General features: G+C 49.2%; 1 protein-coding gene across 1 annotated transcript; it reads right to left on the bottom strand.

Annotated features, from left to right (window-relative positions):
- Window positions 1-324: 324 nt before the first annotated feature.
- Window positions 325-13,481, bottom strand: RCN1 (reticulocalbin 1). Its single transcript, XM_082844633.1, has 6 exons — window positions 13,082-13,481; window positions 7,988-8,181; window positions 6,804-6,982; window positions 5,375-5,435; window positions 2,369-2,568; window positions 325-1,478 (listed from the first exon to the last, which is right to left on the bottom strand). The coding sequence occupies exons 1-6, from the start codon at window positions 13,333-13,335 to the stop codon at window positions 1,371-1,373; spliced, it is 996 nt and encodes a 331-aa protein (XP_082700759.1). The 5' UTR covers window positions 13,336-13,481; the 3' UTR covers window positions 325-1,370.
- Window positions 13,482-14,034: the final 553 nt, after the last annotated feature.

Genomic DNA, 14,034 nt, shown 5'->3' with positions numbered 1-14,034 from the left:
AGTTGCTATAGGGCCTCCTAGGCCTTGATAAGAAGTCCAGATTTTCCTCCAACTGAAACCTGTCTCTGAAAGGTCTTACCATTAAAATGACCTGCACGTTCTCTAATTAGCATAGAGAAGTATATATGTATTAAATAAGCAAATATGAATATGTTCTGAACATTCTAATAATTGGATTTTTAAAATGCAAAACTTTTATAATCTTACTCATGTCATCTCATCCCACTGTTAAATTCTCTATCAACAGTGAATAATGTCACAAATGGTACCTATGAAGTCAAACACCACAGGACACAGTAGAAAATCCTCAGAGGGATCCTTTATTTCATTCACTTTCTCCTTCTAAGGTGGAAGTTCAACCTGTAAAAGTTATTTCTTCCGGTTCAGCCAGTGGCTTGGAACCTGCTTTGTCAGTTACATGGTGTAAGTGGTCCCAGGGCAGGTCCAAGGGTTGTGGATTCACCAGGACTGGATGAGATGGGTTCCAGAGCTCCACGAAGCAGGCTTTCCTAGGACCCTACTCCCTATTCCTATCAGAGACCAGCAAGGAAATGGATTGGATTTTTGTTCACTTTTTCAAAGATCAGATCTGCTTCATTTACATGTCAAGAAAAATTTCTCAAGTATGATAAAGTGTTTACCATTTTCCTATAGTTCTTCAAATGCCTGACATTCATCTTTTCTCCCTACCTTTAAAATTCCTTTCTTTTTCACATAACCTTTCTTAACTGCTTCTTATTGTAAAAAACAAAGACAAAACAAAAAACAAAGACGGGTGGATCTGTTGTGCACATGAGCAGGTCCATGTAGAAGAATGCACAGAGATTTATATGCCATTTACAGTAACAGCTCAGAGTACAAAGTCAAGAAGAAGAATCTGAAATACCAGCCTTGCTCTGAAAGAAGCCTGTGTAGGATGAGATACCACTGAAGCTTAATCAGAATTTTCCCTCACCAATTATTTAACGGTGGCAAATGTAAAAACTCTGCAGTTAAAATACATAGCAGTCACTCCCTATAATGCCCTCTCCCCGCTCACCCAACTTCTGAATAATAGGGCTTTTTCAAATTTTATTCCCCTTCAGTTCAAATTTCATGGAAAAAGCTAAAAAGTCATGTTTTAGCAATGTATCCCCACAGAGCACTGTAATTTACCAAGATTTTAATGTGTTTGGACAGAAACCTTACTCAAAGATCAGTGATGACTATTTTCCAGCAAATATTGAGTAAAAAATAATTTTAACCCCAATCTGAGGTGATAAACTTGCTTTTTGGGGGGACACAACTGCTGTAAATGAGATAATTATAGCAATTATCCAGGACAATAAAAGAAAGCCTATGACAGTCTGTCATATTATGGTGAATGTGCATCAAAGCTCATCATGGTTTTTGGTGAGATCTTCCCCATAATTAGTAGCCTGACTTCCAACAAACATGTTCCAGTTGTCCAAGATCTCCTCTTTAGTGAGCTTTTCATCCTGTAGGAGAAAGAAAAGAGCTCTGTCACAGAAACTCTGGTCACTCTGAGTCATCACAGCATGAAGCTCATGGTATTTCATTGATCTGCAACATTTAAAATACTGCATTTCATAATAAGCTACTAGGTACCTCCTTCATCTACCATCACTGCCCTGCAAAACCCCAAATTGGAACAGCCTCCTGCTACAAAAGCTGTGCTAAAATATATCAGAAAAGTCCTCAAGGAACTGAGGAGCCGGAGTCTAGTTATGTCTACACACAATGCTGGCATTCCCAAGACAGGCCCCGAAGAATTCTACTTCCCTTTTATGGCTTGACTGCAAAACTTGACTGTCTCCCGAGAATTTGCAGCTGTGATCAAAATGGGAAGAGGCAGGACCTCTTTCTAAATCTCATTTATTTATTTATTTGGATACTGACCAATAGACATTGGCTCGGAGCCAGCACGGTGAGCTGGCCTGAGGATGCCGAGACTTTAATGTGATGGGCTTCCTTCTGCCTCACATGCTGCAGATGTCTGATGAGTGTCTGCTGACTGAATGAATGGATGAACAAGCTTGTCCTAGGGCAACACAGGGCACACCTCTTAAATCCATGCCTGCCCACAGCCAACAAAGTGACCGGTTCTGCGATCCTAGGAGATGGCAGTGAACGTTAAGTGTGACCCACAGCAGACTCTTCAGGAACAGGAACGTCTGGGCCTAATGAGCTCACCGTGGGTTATCACGGTGTTGGCTGGAGTTCACAGGTCTCCGATGTAGGGCAGGAATGAGAGAAGTCAATAAGGACACGGCCACATGGGCCAAGGCAAACATCAAAGAAGCAAACAGAACCAATCTTATGTAAACTGTCTCCCTTCGAGGAATGATTCCAGAGCACGCTGAAATACCTTATTTTTGTCCGACTCATACACCAGGTGCCTGGCCTCAGCCTGTGCGTGGTCATAGTCTTGTGGGAGGATCCAGTGGCGGATCTCATCTTTGTCCAGCTTCCCGTCCTTGTTCAGATCTCGGAATTCATTAAACTGCTCCCGTTCTGAGAGCACCCAGTCTGGCTCAGGGCCATTCTCCTCGTGGGAAAACATATCAGCTGGAAGGAAAGGCTGTTCTTGGTTATAAAGACAAGTGGGAAGGTAAGTCCAAGAAAACCTGACCTCTAGCAATCTAGAGACCTAACCAGACACCTGGGGGCAGTCTCTTGGGTAAATAATGCAATGATTTATCCACTATGAAGGCCGCTTAGTGGGCGAGAAAGAACCGTGCTTGGCAGCCAGAAGATGAATCCTGGCTTTTGACTTAGTTCAGTCCCTCGTCTGTAAAGTGGAGACAATAACGTATTACTCAGAAGGTTATTATGAAGGTCAAATGTGAAAGCCCTCTACAACCCAGCCTGGAACTATACAGGTGAAAACTAATAACAATGACCAATAACAGCACTTTCTATGGTCCAGATGCTGTGTAAAGCACATACCTTTTTAAATTTGATTTTTCATTACAATCCTATGAAGTTAGGTGTCATTATTCCCACTTTATAGATGAAAACACCAAGGCAGAGCCTTAACCCAAGGACCCACAGCTAGTATGAGAATGTAGTAGGCTACACAGGAACATGGGCACCCTGCTTCCAACCCATAGTCTTAACCACCGTGTTTACTACAATTGTTGTTTATATCATTTCCAGGGGGCTTTCACATATATTTGATCTCATCCTTATAGCAATTTTATAAGATAGATAAATACCCTCATTTTAGAAAATGGCAGGGAAAGGAAAAAGAAGGCAAAGTTTATCCATCGTTTGCTAAGCTACTAGATCTTCTTGGAAAAGAGATGCCCTGAGGGCAATTTCTCTTTTGATGGAAACAGCTTGGAAATGTCAGATGGTAGAGACAGTAGGTAGTGAACGAAGGAAAGAGAGAGGCAAGACCCTGCGTTCAACTACAAGTAGACCCACACCATCCTGGAAACATGGGTGCTGTGTCTTCCCGTTTTACAGATAAGGAAACGGGCTTATACTGAGTGATTACACGACTCCCACAGGGTCTCAAAGCTAGTAAGCGGAGAAGCCAGGACTCTTAATTCCAGTGTTCTTCCCACTACGCTACATCACCACCAGTTTCCACTCGTCTCTGCCTGCCGAGAAGGCTCCTCCACAAATTGAAGTCACTTGCTAGACAAGTCTGGACATCCGGTCTCTCTGACTCCAAGTCACTCAGAATTCAGTTTTCAAGAACCATGAGCCTACCTCCCTCTCTGCCAGTGTAAAGAATGGAATGTTTCTTTTAGACAAAGCCACTCAAAGAGTTTGCCCCTGACTTTGCACCCTTTCAATGCAGATCAGGAGGAGGGTGGGGAGAGCACCTAGTTTTAATCAAAAGTGCTACATCGTTTTAATCAGTCAGCCTTCCCTGTCAGTCTAATTCCGCCACCGCTGTCAAGGTGTCCGGGGATCTGAACCTTCCCGCACACGCACGTGTACCAGGCCTGAGGCAGGCTCTGCTGCTTGCACTGATGACGGGGCTGTCAGCATTGGTTATTCTACAAAGAAAGGTAGTGCCACCGAGATGGCTTTAATTACTGTGGCGAGAGCTGCCCATCTGTTACCACAGACAGAGGGGGACAACGTTTGGTTCTTCAGATCAAATATAATTCCAAACGATTAGAAGAAACTTTGCCCTTCATTCAGAAGGCACTTATTCTTCTGTATGGGGTGGCAACGTAGTACAACCACACACCAGAGACTGATGGCAACACGGGCTCTTCTTTTATGTTGAAAGGTAATTAACTGCCTCCGTTAAATAGCTGCACAATGGGCTTCCCAGGTGGCGCAGTGGTTGAGAGTCCGCCTGCCGATGCAGGGGACACGGGTTCGTGCCCCGGTCGGGGAAGATCCCACATGCCGCGGAGCGGCTGGGCCCGTGAGCCATGGCCGCTGAGCCTGCGCTTCGGGAGCCTGTGCTCCACAACGGAAAAGGCCACAACAGTGAGAGGCCCGCGTACCGCAAAAAAAAAAAAAAAAAAAAGAAAATCTGCACAAAAATTATATCCATCCCATCCTTCAAATGATTTTCCAGCTTTTACTTTACTGAGACTTGGGAAAAGAAGCGCTATCACGAGAAGGTGGCCTGCAGCTGGGGCCACGTGCCAAAGCACTGAAGTAGCAGCCGCTGAGGATCAAATGGAAATATCCCTGCCGCCTTCTCTAGTCCTTCATGCTGGGAAGGCTCCTGGGCAGCGTCTGACCCGGGGCACTAGTTGGAGCCTCATTCAGCCAGGGCTCAGTTACCTGCAAACACACTTCTTGATGATGCTTAAGTGGAGCCCTTCAGAACAAAAAACTAGGACACGTACTCCCAATGAAAGACCAACAACCAGAGGCGTAAGACGGCTATATCATGGGGCAATCGTGCACTTTGTAAAAGGATTTACCTAAGAAGGAATGCCTTTCTGCAGAGAACTCGGGCATGTAAACAGTTCTGTTGACCACAGCTCCGTCCACCCAGTTTCTAGGCCCCGCTGGCTAACAGTGTGTTGTAAAGTCTGTCCCCTGAGACTGTCCTGCTCTAGCTTCACCGTACATCTCTGGGATCTCCAGTCCCATTTCGCAAAGGTAGAACTACACGGAGTGATGAAGGGCACCTCTCAGAGCCCAGGGATCAACTGCTGGCCAGCCCTGGGGTGCGGCCAGCCTTTTGGGCTCTTCTCCACTAGGAATGCCTCCCTGAAACTGCACCGCTAGGGCTGGTGTGACAAGCCCCTCTCACTGGGAAGTAACAGGAGTGACACCTACAGACTTACAGCTGCTGCTGAAAGAGTCATCTGAGGAAAGTAGCCAGACATGTGGGTGGAGGACGCTGCCCAGTTGGGACACTGGAGCAAGACTCCAGGCCAGCACTTACCAATATACTCATCCTGATCTACAAAGCCATCCCCATTCTTGTCGATGTCCTCCAGAGTCTCCTAGGAAGCAAAGCGGGGGATTTTAAAAGCAGCACCCTCTCTGCAACTGAAAATGTACCTACAAGCCCAGAGGCACTCTAATTATATCAGGAAGCCCTGCCAGGTCAACCGTCTCCACCCTCCGGCCAGATCATCTCTGTGTACTGGTAGGAACCCAGCCTGAGAACCACTGGACTAAAATGATCACAAGACAGATTCCAGTGCTAACTGGACCCTGAACACCGAGTTGGTGTCAGAAAAATATGGAACTATTTTGGGCAATTAGAAACTAAAAGTATATCTGACTTCCGAATGTATTATGTTGTGTATTTAGTATCAATACATTTGACTTCTTAACTAGGTTTTTTGCTAATTAAATGAGTCTACTGTCCATGTCACAGAAACTCAAAGGCATCCCAGAGAAAATGGCCAACCTGAGAACAGAGCCAATCAGAAGCCCATAATCCACTTCCCCATCTTCACTGTCTTGTGTCAGACTAGCTATCATTAAGTAGGTGTTGGGTGGTAAAAAGGAATGATTCTTAACGCCACTGCCCAGTCCCTGGGGTCACTGTGGTCATAAGGATGAAGCATGAGGCAAGAGTGAGCCCATCCACGACTGGGTCCAGAGCTGGTTGTCTCCCAGCATCAAAACAATTGGAACTGCCTTGGGAGATCGGCCCTGAAAACAGGTGATGGCATTTATGTTACTGTCGTGGAAAATGAAGACAGGTGGGACCCAACAAGACACTGGAAAGCAAATACACTCCAAGGGGAGCATCCTTTCCAAGCATGGTCCGACTTTGAGTTTCCATATGATTTAACAGTACAATGCATTCCATTTCGGAGTCTTTTTGTTGTTCCCTCAGATAGGACAGAGGCTAGCTCGTTGCCCACTAAGCGCATTTGTTCTTTCTGGGCACACATCTAGACTGCATTCCCCTGCCTTGTTATGTGTGGCAGGAGCCCTCGGAAGAGTGAAGGCAGGCCATGCCTCCTCCTCGGTCCTTCTCTTCTTCTATCTACCAGCTGGTAGTGGCCGGGATGACCTCAAAGCCACAGGACGGTGGAGGACAAGATGGAAGTGGACTGGGAGCCTGACAACACTGGAGAACTGCCCAGGAGATCCACCTGACCGGGACCATCTGCCCGGGACTGGATATAACCTCTGATTGTGTTAAATGGCTGGGATTGGGGGCTACTTGCTACGGCAGCTACCCTGCCCTGACTGATCTCCTGGGTACACAGGTATTCCGGTGTATTCCACTTCAGGGTCCTTGTCCCATGCCCTTCAGGCTGAAGAACGTTCTCACTTTGCAGGAAGGGACAAGGTTTCCATGCAGCTTTCGTCCTGGTCTTTTGCCAGCGCAGGCTCTTTCTCTATCTTACCAAAACCACAATTTCCTTCATATGCTCAAACTCCTCAGGGTGCAGAAAGGCGGTGAACTCCTCCCGGGTGGCTGTCTGGTCACCATCGAGGTCTGCAGCCTTGAACCTTCTCTCGTCACGTGGCAGCATTTTTTTAAAGGTGTGATGATCTGAAGTATCATGAAACTCTGTGGGGTTTCCTGGAGGATGTACACAGAAACGTGAAAACCGGCTAAGGCGTTTTCTCCCACATCACTCCTCCTTCACACCAAATGGTACATAGAAGACAAAAGGTCCTGACCTATCGAGTTCTTTGAAACATTTTATCTCAGAACGCCTCTAGTGTCTGTCCCTCCAAACCACCATACAGTCCATGCCCTAAAGACTTGTTAGGGGCATTACAGCAAGCGGTGAAAAGCATAGGCTTGAGACCATATTAATGCCATAGTTGTCTCTGCAGAACCCTACTTTCATTATATTCTTTGATCCAGAACATACAGAGGCTCCCTAGTACCCAGGACATCTATTCTAAATGGCCCTTCGACTCTTTTCAAGACCTCTCTTCATCTGGCTGTGTCTTTGGTTCTCCTCAGGCCTGTCCCCTCTCGGCTCTGCCAGGCACCTAGTGGGTCTGCACCCAGTGCTGGGCACACACCCCCTCCATCATTCCCCCAAAACAAGCATGACTTATGTCCAAACCCTGCCCCTCCAGGGCATTGCTGAATGCATTGCTGCACCTTTGCCCCTCCAGCTAACCCACCTTCCCCACCCGTCTCTATCTCTCCAAATACAAATCCATTCTTTAAGGCCCAGTTCCCAAGCCACCCTCCACCAGGAAGCCTTCCTGGACTGTTCCAGCTTACTCGGTCCTTGCTACCTGAAACTCCGCAGCATTCTGAAACTGTAACATAAAACAGGCTTCCTCTCTGCTTTGTTCTCTGGGTGTACCTCTGAGACTGTAAGCTCAGGTTAGGGAGCAGTTTATTTTTTATTAGACCCTTGCCCCCTTCCACCTACAAGTTCACTCACAGTAAGCAACTTGGTGTATTCTTAGTAAGCAGAGCAGGATGTTACACAAGCAGTTTTTACTTAGGATGTGGAGACGTCTCCCCAAAGGGGGTAGATATGATGAGACAGTATAGTTTCCCACAAGAAGCTTGTTACACAGGCCCCAGCTGTGTAATCACTCTTGCAGCACCTCTTACCTAGGTAGTAACCGTAGGTGGCTTGTTTGTATTCTTCCCAGGAAATTTTATCGTCTTTGTCCCGATCATAATCCTTCCAGACTTTGGCGACATTATCGTAGATGTACCTTTTCTGCACCCGTTTGATCCAGGTTTTCAGCTCCTCGGTGGTGACAAAGCCATCCCCATCATTGTCAATTCGATCGACAATCTTCCTGTAGTTAAAAAAAAAACCCACAAGGCTATTATCAAAGCTTGTGTGATCCTGCTCCAGAAAGAGATCAAACACCTGCAGAATCTAAGATGCATAAATGCTAAAATAAAATCAATGATCCGATGGTGCTGGAAAGGATCTTGAAGTTTATCTTTTCCAAGGATGATATGCCTTCCCCACAACCACCTAATGCCAATGGCAGACACTACTAGTGGATCAGGCCCTTCTGTCCTGATAAAAAACCTTGATGTGGCCTCAGAATCCTTCTCAACACAGTGCTCTGCAGAAACTGAGTGAGTTGATTTGTAAGATGAAACCTAGCAGTCTTCCCTGATATAGTCTAACTCCCTCATTTTAGAGCAATGAGGGAGTATTTGGTACCACTGGGGTAAGAATCCATGTCCTCAGGCTCTAAGCCCAATGAAAAAGATGGAAGATTCTAACTAAACCAACCAAAAAATAAGTGGGTTTTTTTTGTTTTTTTGTTTTTTTTAATCTCACCACTTTGGATTCAAAGACTTGAAACTTAAAGCAGGAGGAGACCAGATCTTGGACGTAGCAGAAAATGTCAGGGATGAGGGGCTTCCCTGGTGGTGCAGTGGTTAAGAATCCACCTGCCAATGCAGGGGACACGGGTTCGAGCCATGGTCCGGGAAGATCCCACATGCCGCGGAGCAACTAAGCCCGTGTGTCACAACTACTGAGCTTGCGCTCTAGAGCCTGCAAACCACAACTACTGAGCCTTTGCGCCTAGAGCCCATGCTCTGCGACAAGAGAAGCCACTGCAATGAGAAGCCTGTGCACCGCAACGAACAGTAGCCCCTGCTCACCGCAACTAGGGAAAGCCTGCGCGCAGCAACGAAGACCCAACACAGCCAAAAAAAAACAGTCAGGGATGAAAGAGCCTTGACATTTATTCAAGAAACTTGACCAGCTAAGCAGCTGCAGGAGCCTCAACCCCTTGCTCTTAGGGTGAAGACCCCTATGCCCACTGGCATCTCCTGCTCCACAGCTGGCCCAGGTTCCAGCAATTCCCCACTGGACTTCACTAAGGCACCCCAAACCCCTGTCCAGAGCAAACTTCAGGCTGGGAACTCAACAGTGTCCATCTCTAGGCCAAAGGGCCCCAAGCTAGGGATGCCATCCCTGAAGGAAACTTCAAAGACACCTGCAAGCTATTTCCAATGTTTAAGGAAGTTTTACCCTAGTAATCCATTTACCTGGGATGATGTCATACAGGCTAATTAGGGATTTGTTTCTTTGCTTTGGGCTGGAATTTTATCTTTCTTACTGTGAACAGAAGTTCAAATCGGCAGTTACTCTTTGATCAATTAGAAATGGAAATGAATTCATTAGCACTTGAATCTCCATCTCCTACCCGAACCTGGGTAGCCCAAGCTCCTCTTTCTCAGGAAGGTGTAAACTTTACTAACAGCTTTGACTTGTCCCTTCATTTGCAATTTTAACAGGTCTCAAGACCAAAAGACTAAACCTCAAGTATCTTCCTTCCAGGAAATCACAGCTAGACACAGCAGAATTGTTTCAACACAGTGCAGTGTTCAGCCTACCTACTGTGCACCAGACACTGCTCCAGTCCTGGGGACACAGTGGTGACATGCCCATCGTTAATCCAAAGCCAACTGAGAAGCAGAATCTCAAACCAGCAAAGACCAAACCACGTCAGACAGTATACAACCTGTCTTTCTGGAAAGGACAGCATCTAATCTATGCCAAAGAAATATCCAGGACGTAGCTCAGCCTGACACGTAGTGGGAGCTCAATAAATATCTGTTGGAAGCATATATAATCTTAACCTCTCTCTTTAAAAATATCAAACATGAGCTCTAGGGAAAGGAGGCTATGATGTAAATAAACCAAACGCTATAATCAGAACACCTGGACCCTCGTCCTGTGTGATCTTGGGCAACTGACTTGACTCTCTGAGTCTCAGTTTCCCCATCTGTAAATGGAACACCTACTTTACAAGGAATGTTGTGAGGAGTAGAGGAGGGAATGTGTGCCTTTCCTCACTAAGGATGACAGTCCCCACCACGGGAGGATGGAGAACTCAACAAACAGGTAACAGGTAATGGGAGTAAGCAAAGCGTCCTGGGAGCGCGGGGATCCCCTGACAGCTGCCAACAAGGCTGCCCAGCTCTGCTCCAGACAATGACTGCCTCATGGAAAAATGGGCCATGGGTGTCAAGAGAAGCCGGAAATCGGGGGCTGTATGTGAAATCGCTTTGATATTAAATGTTGGCAAGTAATTTACATTTTTTTCTCAGACTGCGCAGCACATTTGTGACTGCATGAAGCCTCTGGGTCCCCACTTTTTTTTTTTTTTTTTGTCTTCAGGGGCCTTAGAGCTGTCATGTTTTCAGAATCTATGGGCAGATGGTGGTGACAGAGCTGCCTGGATCCAGTCATGCTCCTGCCTCTGCAGTCCGGACTTGGAGGGGACTGTTGCACCAGGAGCTGTGGACAGAGAAATGGCTTCTTACGCTCTGCCAGTCCCATACCGCACCCATCATTTCCAACGCTCCAGCCTCCTCTGCATTTAGCCCAGATTTACCTTATAGGTGAGCGGTGTGTCCACTACCCATCCAGTGGCTCAAGGCCAGAAAACGGATGCCACCCTTGACTGCCCCCTCCTCTCCCCCACCCCCCCTGACGTTGAGCCGAAAGCAAGCGCTGCCAGTTCCGCCTCCAACGCGGCCCCGGGTTTACCCTCTCCCGCTGTGCCTGATTTAGGCGCTCACGGCCACCCTGTGCCCCTAGTCTTGCCATCCGTGCCTCAGTTATGTTCTCTGCCCTACTGCCAGTCCAACTTTCCTAATGAATTTTTGGGATGATGACATTTCTACCATGTACAGAATAACGTCTAATCTCCACCTCACAGAGGTCCTTCCTGCTGTGCCCTTGGCCTCCTCGCCACTCCCACCTCCCACTTTTCCTGCCCTGTCCCTTTACTGTCCCAACACCCCGAATCCACAAGAACAGATTTCAAAACCTGTATAAGCAGGCTGTTCTCTCTTCAGATGCCTTTCCCTGCTTATGCTCCTGGTAGCCTCTGAGTCGTGCCACAAGCTCTGGTCAGGTGACTTCCCAAACCCCCCAGTTACTTTCTCCAACCCGAAGCCTTAGGGAGCCCCTTTTCTCCGAGATGCGGTCATTGTGGCTTTTACATGCCACCATCACAGCAATTATGCGTAGCATCTGCTTGAATCTCTGCCCTCCGCATATGATTATAAGTACTTTATGGCCTGGAACGTAAGGTTTTATTTTTGTAGTTGTCAGGTATCTAACACGGTACCTGGAATACAGTAGCCATTCAAATGTTCATTGCGTGAATAAATGGATGCAGATTGACATATATACACTATTATGTATAAAATATATAACTTATAAGAACCTGCTGTATAAAAAATAAATTAAAAAAATAAATGAATGCAGCTAAGGTGTTCATACAAGGGTCAAATGGGGACCAACTCCATTACCGCTTGCGCATCACCACTTGCTCTCTTACTCATCGTGATGAAGGCATTGAACTGGAAGCCTGACGACTGAAAAGTGGAGTTCCCTACTCCAATCCCTCAAACCTCTCCTCCTCCTCCCTGGTGACAAACGGCTGCCACCCGGCGCCCCAGAATAAATCAGCTTCCAAGTGCCTCAAGGCAATACAATGGACTGAACTCATCAATGGCTCCCTTTGTTAAAGCCCAAACTGGAAGAGAAAGTACTTCTCTGCAAAATAAAAGGTGACTGTTGGGAGGTGACTTTGAAGTTCAAAGATGTTTTTATCAGAGCAGGCAGATGGTGCACCTACACAATAGGTATAATTTAGCCTCATATTCTAACCAACCACATTGGCCTTTGGTAGCCCCCATCAGCACAAGGATGGCTGTGTTCTTTTTTTTGTGTAACAGGCCAGAAAGACCCTCCACCCCCAGGAACCAGATTCCTGGAGGCCTGGTGCCCAGTAGGCAGGCCTCTTGGGACCCTCCCTAGACGGGTCTCCATCTGGGATCAGGCTGACTGCTGATTCCTCTGTGGAAGGGTTCCCAGATACCTTTGCACAAAGCTCAAGTGTCTCCCCAGGGGCTGCGGAGAGGGTGCACTGAGATGTACCCAAGTTTTGTTTCCCAGGTTTGGTTCCTGACTCAACTGCCTTCAACAGTGAAATTCACAACCTGTCACCACACCACCCTCCAGCTTTTTGCCCCCAGCTGCCAAAAGACTGGATGCCTCTGCTGCCATCAGAAACTGCTGGAAACAGAAAGTTGGACCAGTTTCCATTTCCACCCCCCGTCCCCAAATGCCCCTCCCTTCTGAACAACAGGATTTTTATACCCCTTACTTCCGATATTGGGGCGATTAAGCAGAAGGCAAGAACACCCCAGTCCCGGCCCAGGGACATAGGCCAGGAATCAACCCTCTCCGGCTGCCCCTTCATCTTCTACCCTTTAATGATAATCCTTGAGACCTTAGCAGTGTCTCATGCCCTCCTCTCTTGGAATGCGGGGGGAAGAGAGAAACCGGGAGGGTGGGGAAGAACTCATGTCACTAAAAGGCCACCGTGGACAAATTCTTCTTTTGTACGCTCTCTTCCCTCCCTTCTGATGCAACCCAGGGGAGGGGGCGGGCCCTGGCCGTCCTGGCTCCCGCGACCGCTGCCACGTTCTCGCCTCCCCGCGGGAAGCCACCCCGGCCCCGGCGGCGATCAGCACGCAGGGTCCCGACGTCCGCGGGCAACTTTGCCCCAGCCCAGCCGCCGGGCCCGCCGGATCCCCGCCCTTGGGTCCCGGCGCCCGATTTCTCTTTCGCTTTGCGGCTGGCGGTCCGCGCGGCTCCCGCGCGAGTGGCCCCGCGGGCACCTGCGGAGCCCCCGAGCGTGGCCTCACCCCAGCCTCTCCTTGCTCTCCTCCGAGGTGAGCTGGTCGAAGGTCTTGGAGTCCTCCTTCCCCAGGAAGGCCTCGTGGTCGTATTGGAAGCTCTGGTTGTCCTCGGGCGGCCGCTCGCCCAGCTCCGAGTCGGGCCGCACCACGCGCTCCTTGCGCACCGTGGGCTTGGCCCGCAGCGCCGGGGGCGCCAGCACCAGCGCCAGCAGCAGCCCCAAGGCCAGCCCCAGGTGGCGACCGCGGCCGCCGCGCGCCATCGTCGGGAGCGGAGAGCGGCCCGCGGGGAGGGACCGAGCGAGCGATGAGAGCGGCGGCTCGGGAATGCGTGCTCGAAGCGAGCGCAGCGGCGGCGGCGGCGGCGGCGGCTGGGCTGGGGCCAGCGCGAGGAGGGAGGGGACGGGCCGGCCCCTCGGCCAGCGCCCGCCCCGTGCCAGAGCGGAGGGGCGCGCCCCAGGCAGCGGGCAGGGGAGCACCGGGCGGCCCTGCTCACGCGCCCATTGGCCGCCGGGCTGCGGGGGGAAGCCGGGGCCGCGGAGCCACGTCGCCCGCCCGGGTGGTGGGCGCAGGGCTCGGGTTTCGCCTCGGCCCCTCCCCGCGATCACGTCGCGAGGGGCGGGCCCAGGCGGACTGGGCTGGGGACTGGCGGGCTGGTAAGAAGACCGGGAAGTTCTTTGTCAAGCAACAGATGTTCGGGGTAAAATTCCCTCTCCCCTTTCGGTTCCATAGAACTGAACGGAGGGAGGCGCTGGCTCTCCCCAACTTCCAGCTGGGAGCCCGAATCTCAGCCTCAGACGCCGCCCCAAGAAATGCTCTTAAAACAAATTCAACCCCACTTACCCAAACTTGGAGTGTGATTAGAAACGCAAAGAGACTGGAAGGAGACCCGGGTGGGCGAGGTCTCCTAGAAACAAGGGTCGCAAACTCAAATGTGGTGGAGGGCCAAGCAGATGACGTCA

Source organism: Leucopleurus acutus, assembly GCF_964270905.1.
Source record: "Leucopleurus acutus genome assembly, chromosome: 8".
Taxonomy (NCBI): Eukaryota; Metazoa; Chordata; class Mammalia; order Artiodactyla; family Delphinidae; genus Leucopleurus; species Leucopleurus acutus.
Note: the sequence above shows the minus strand (reverse complement) of the source record. Positions and strands in the feature narration are given on the sequence as shown.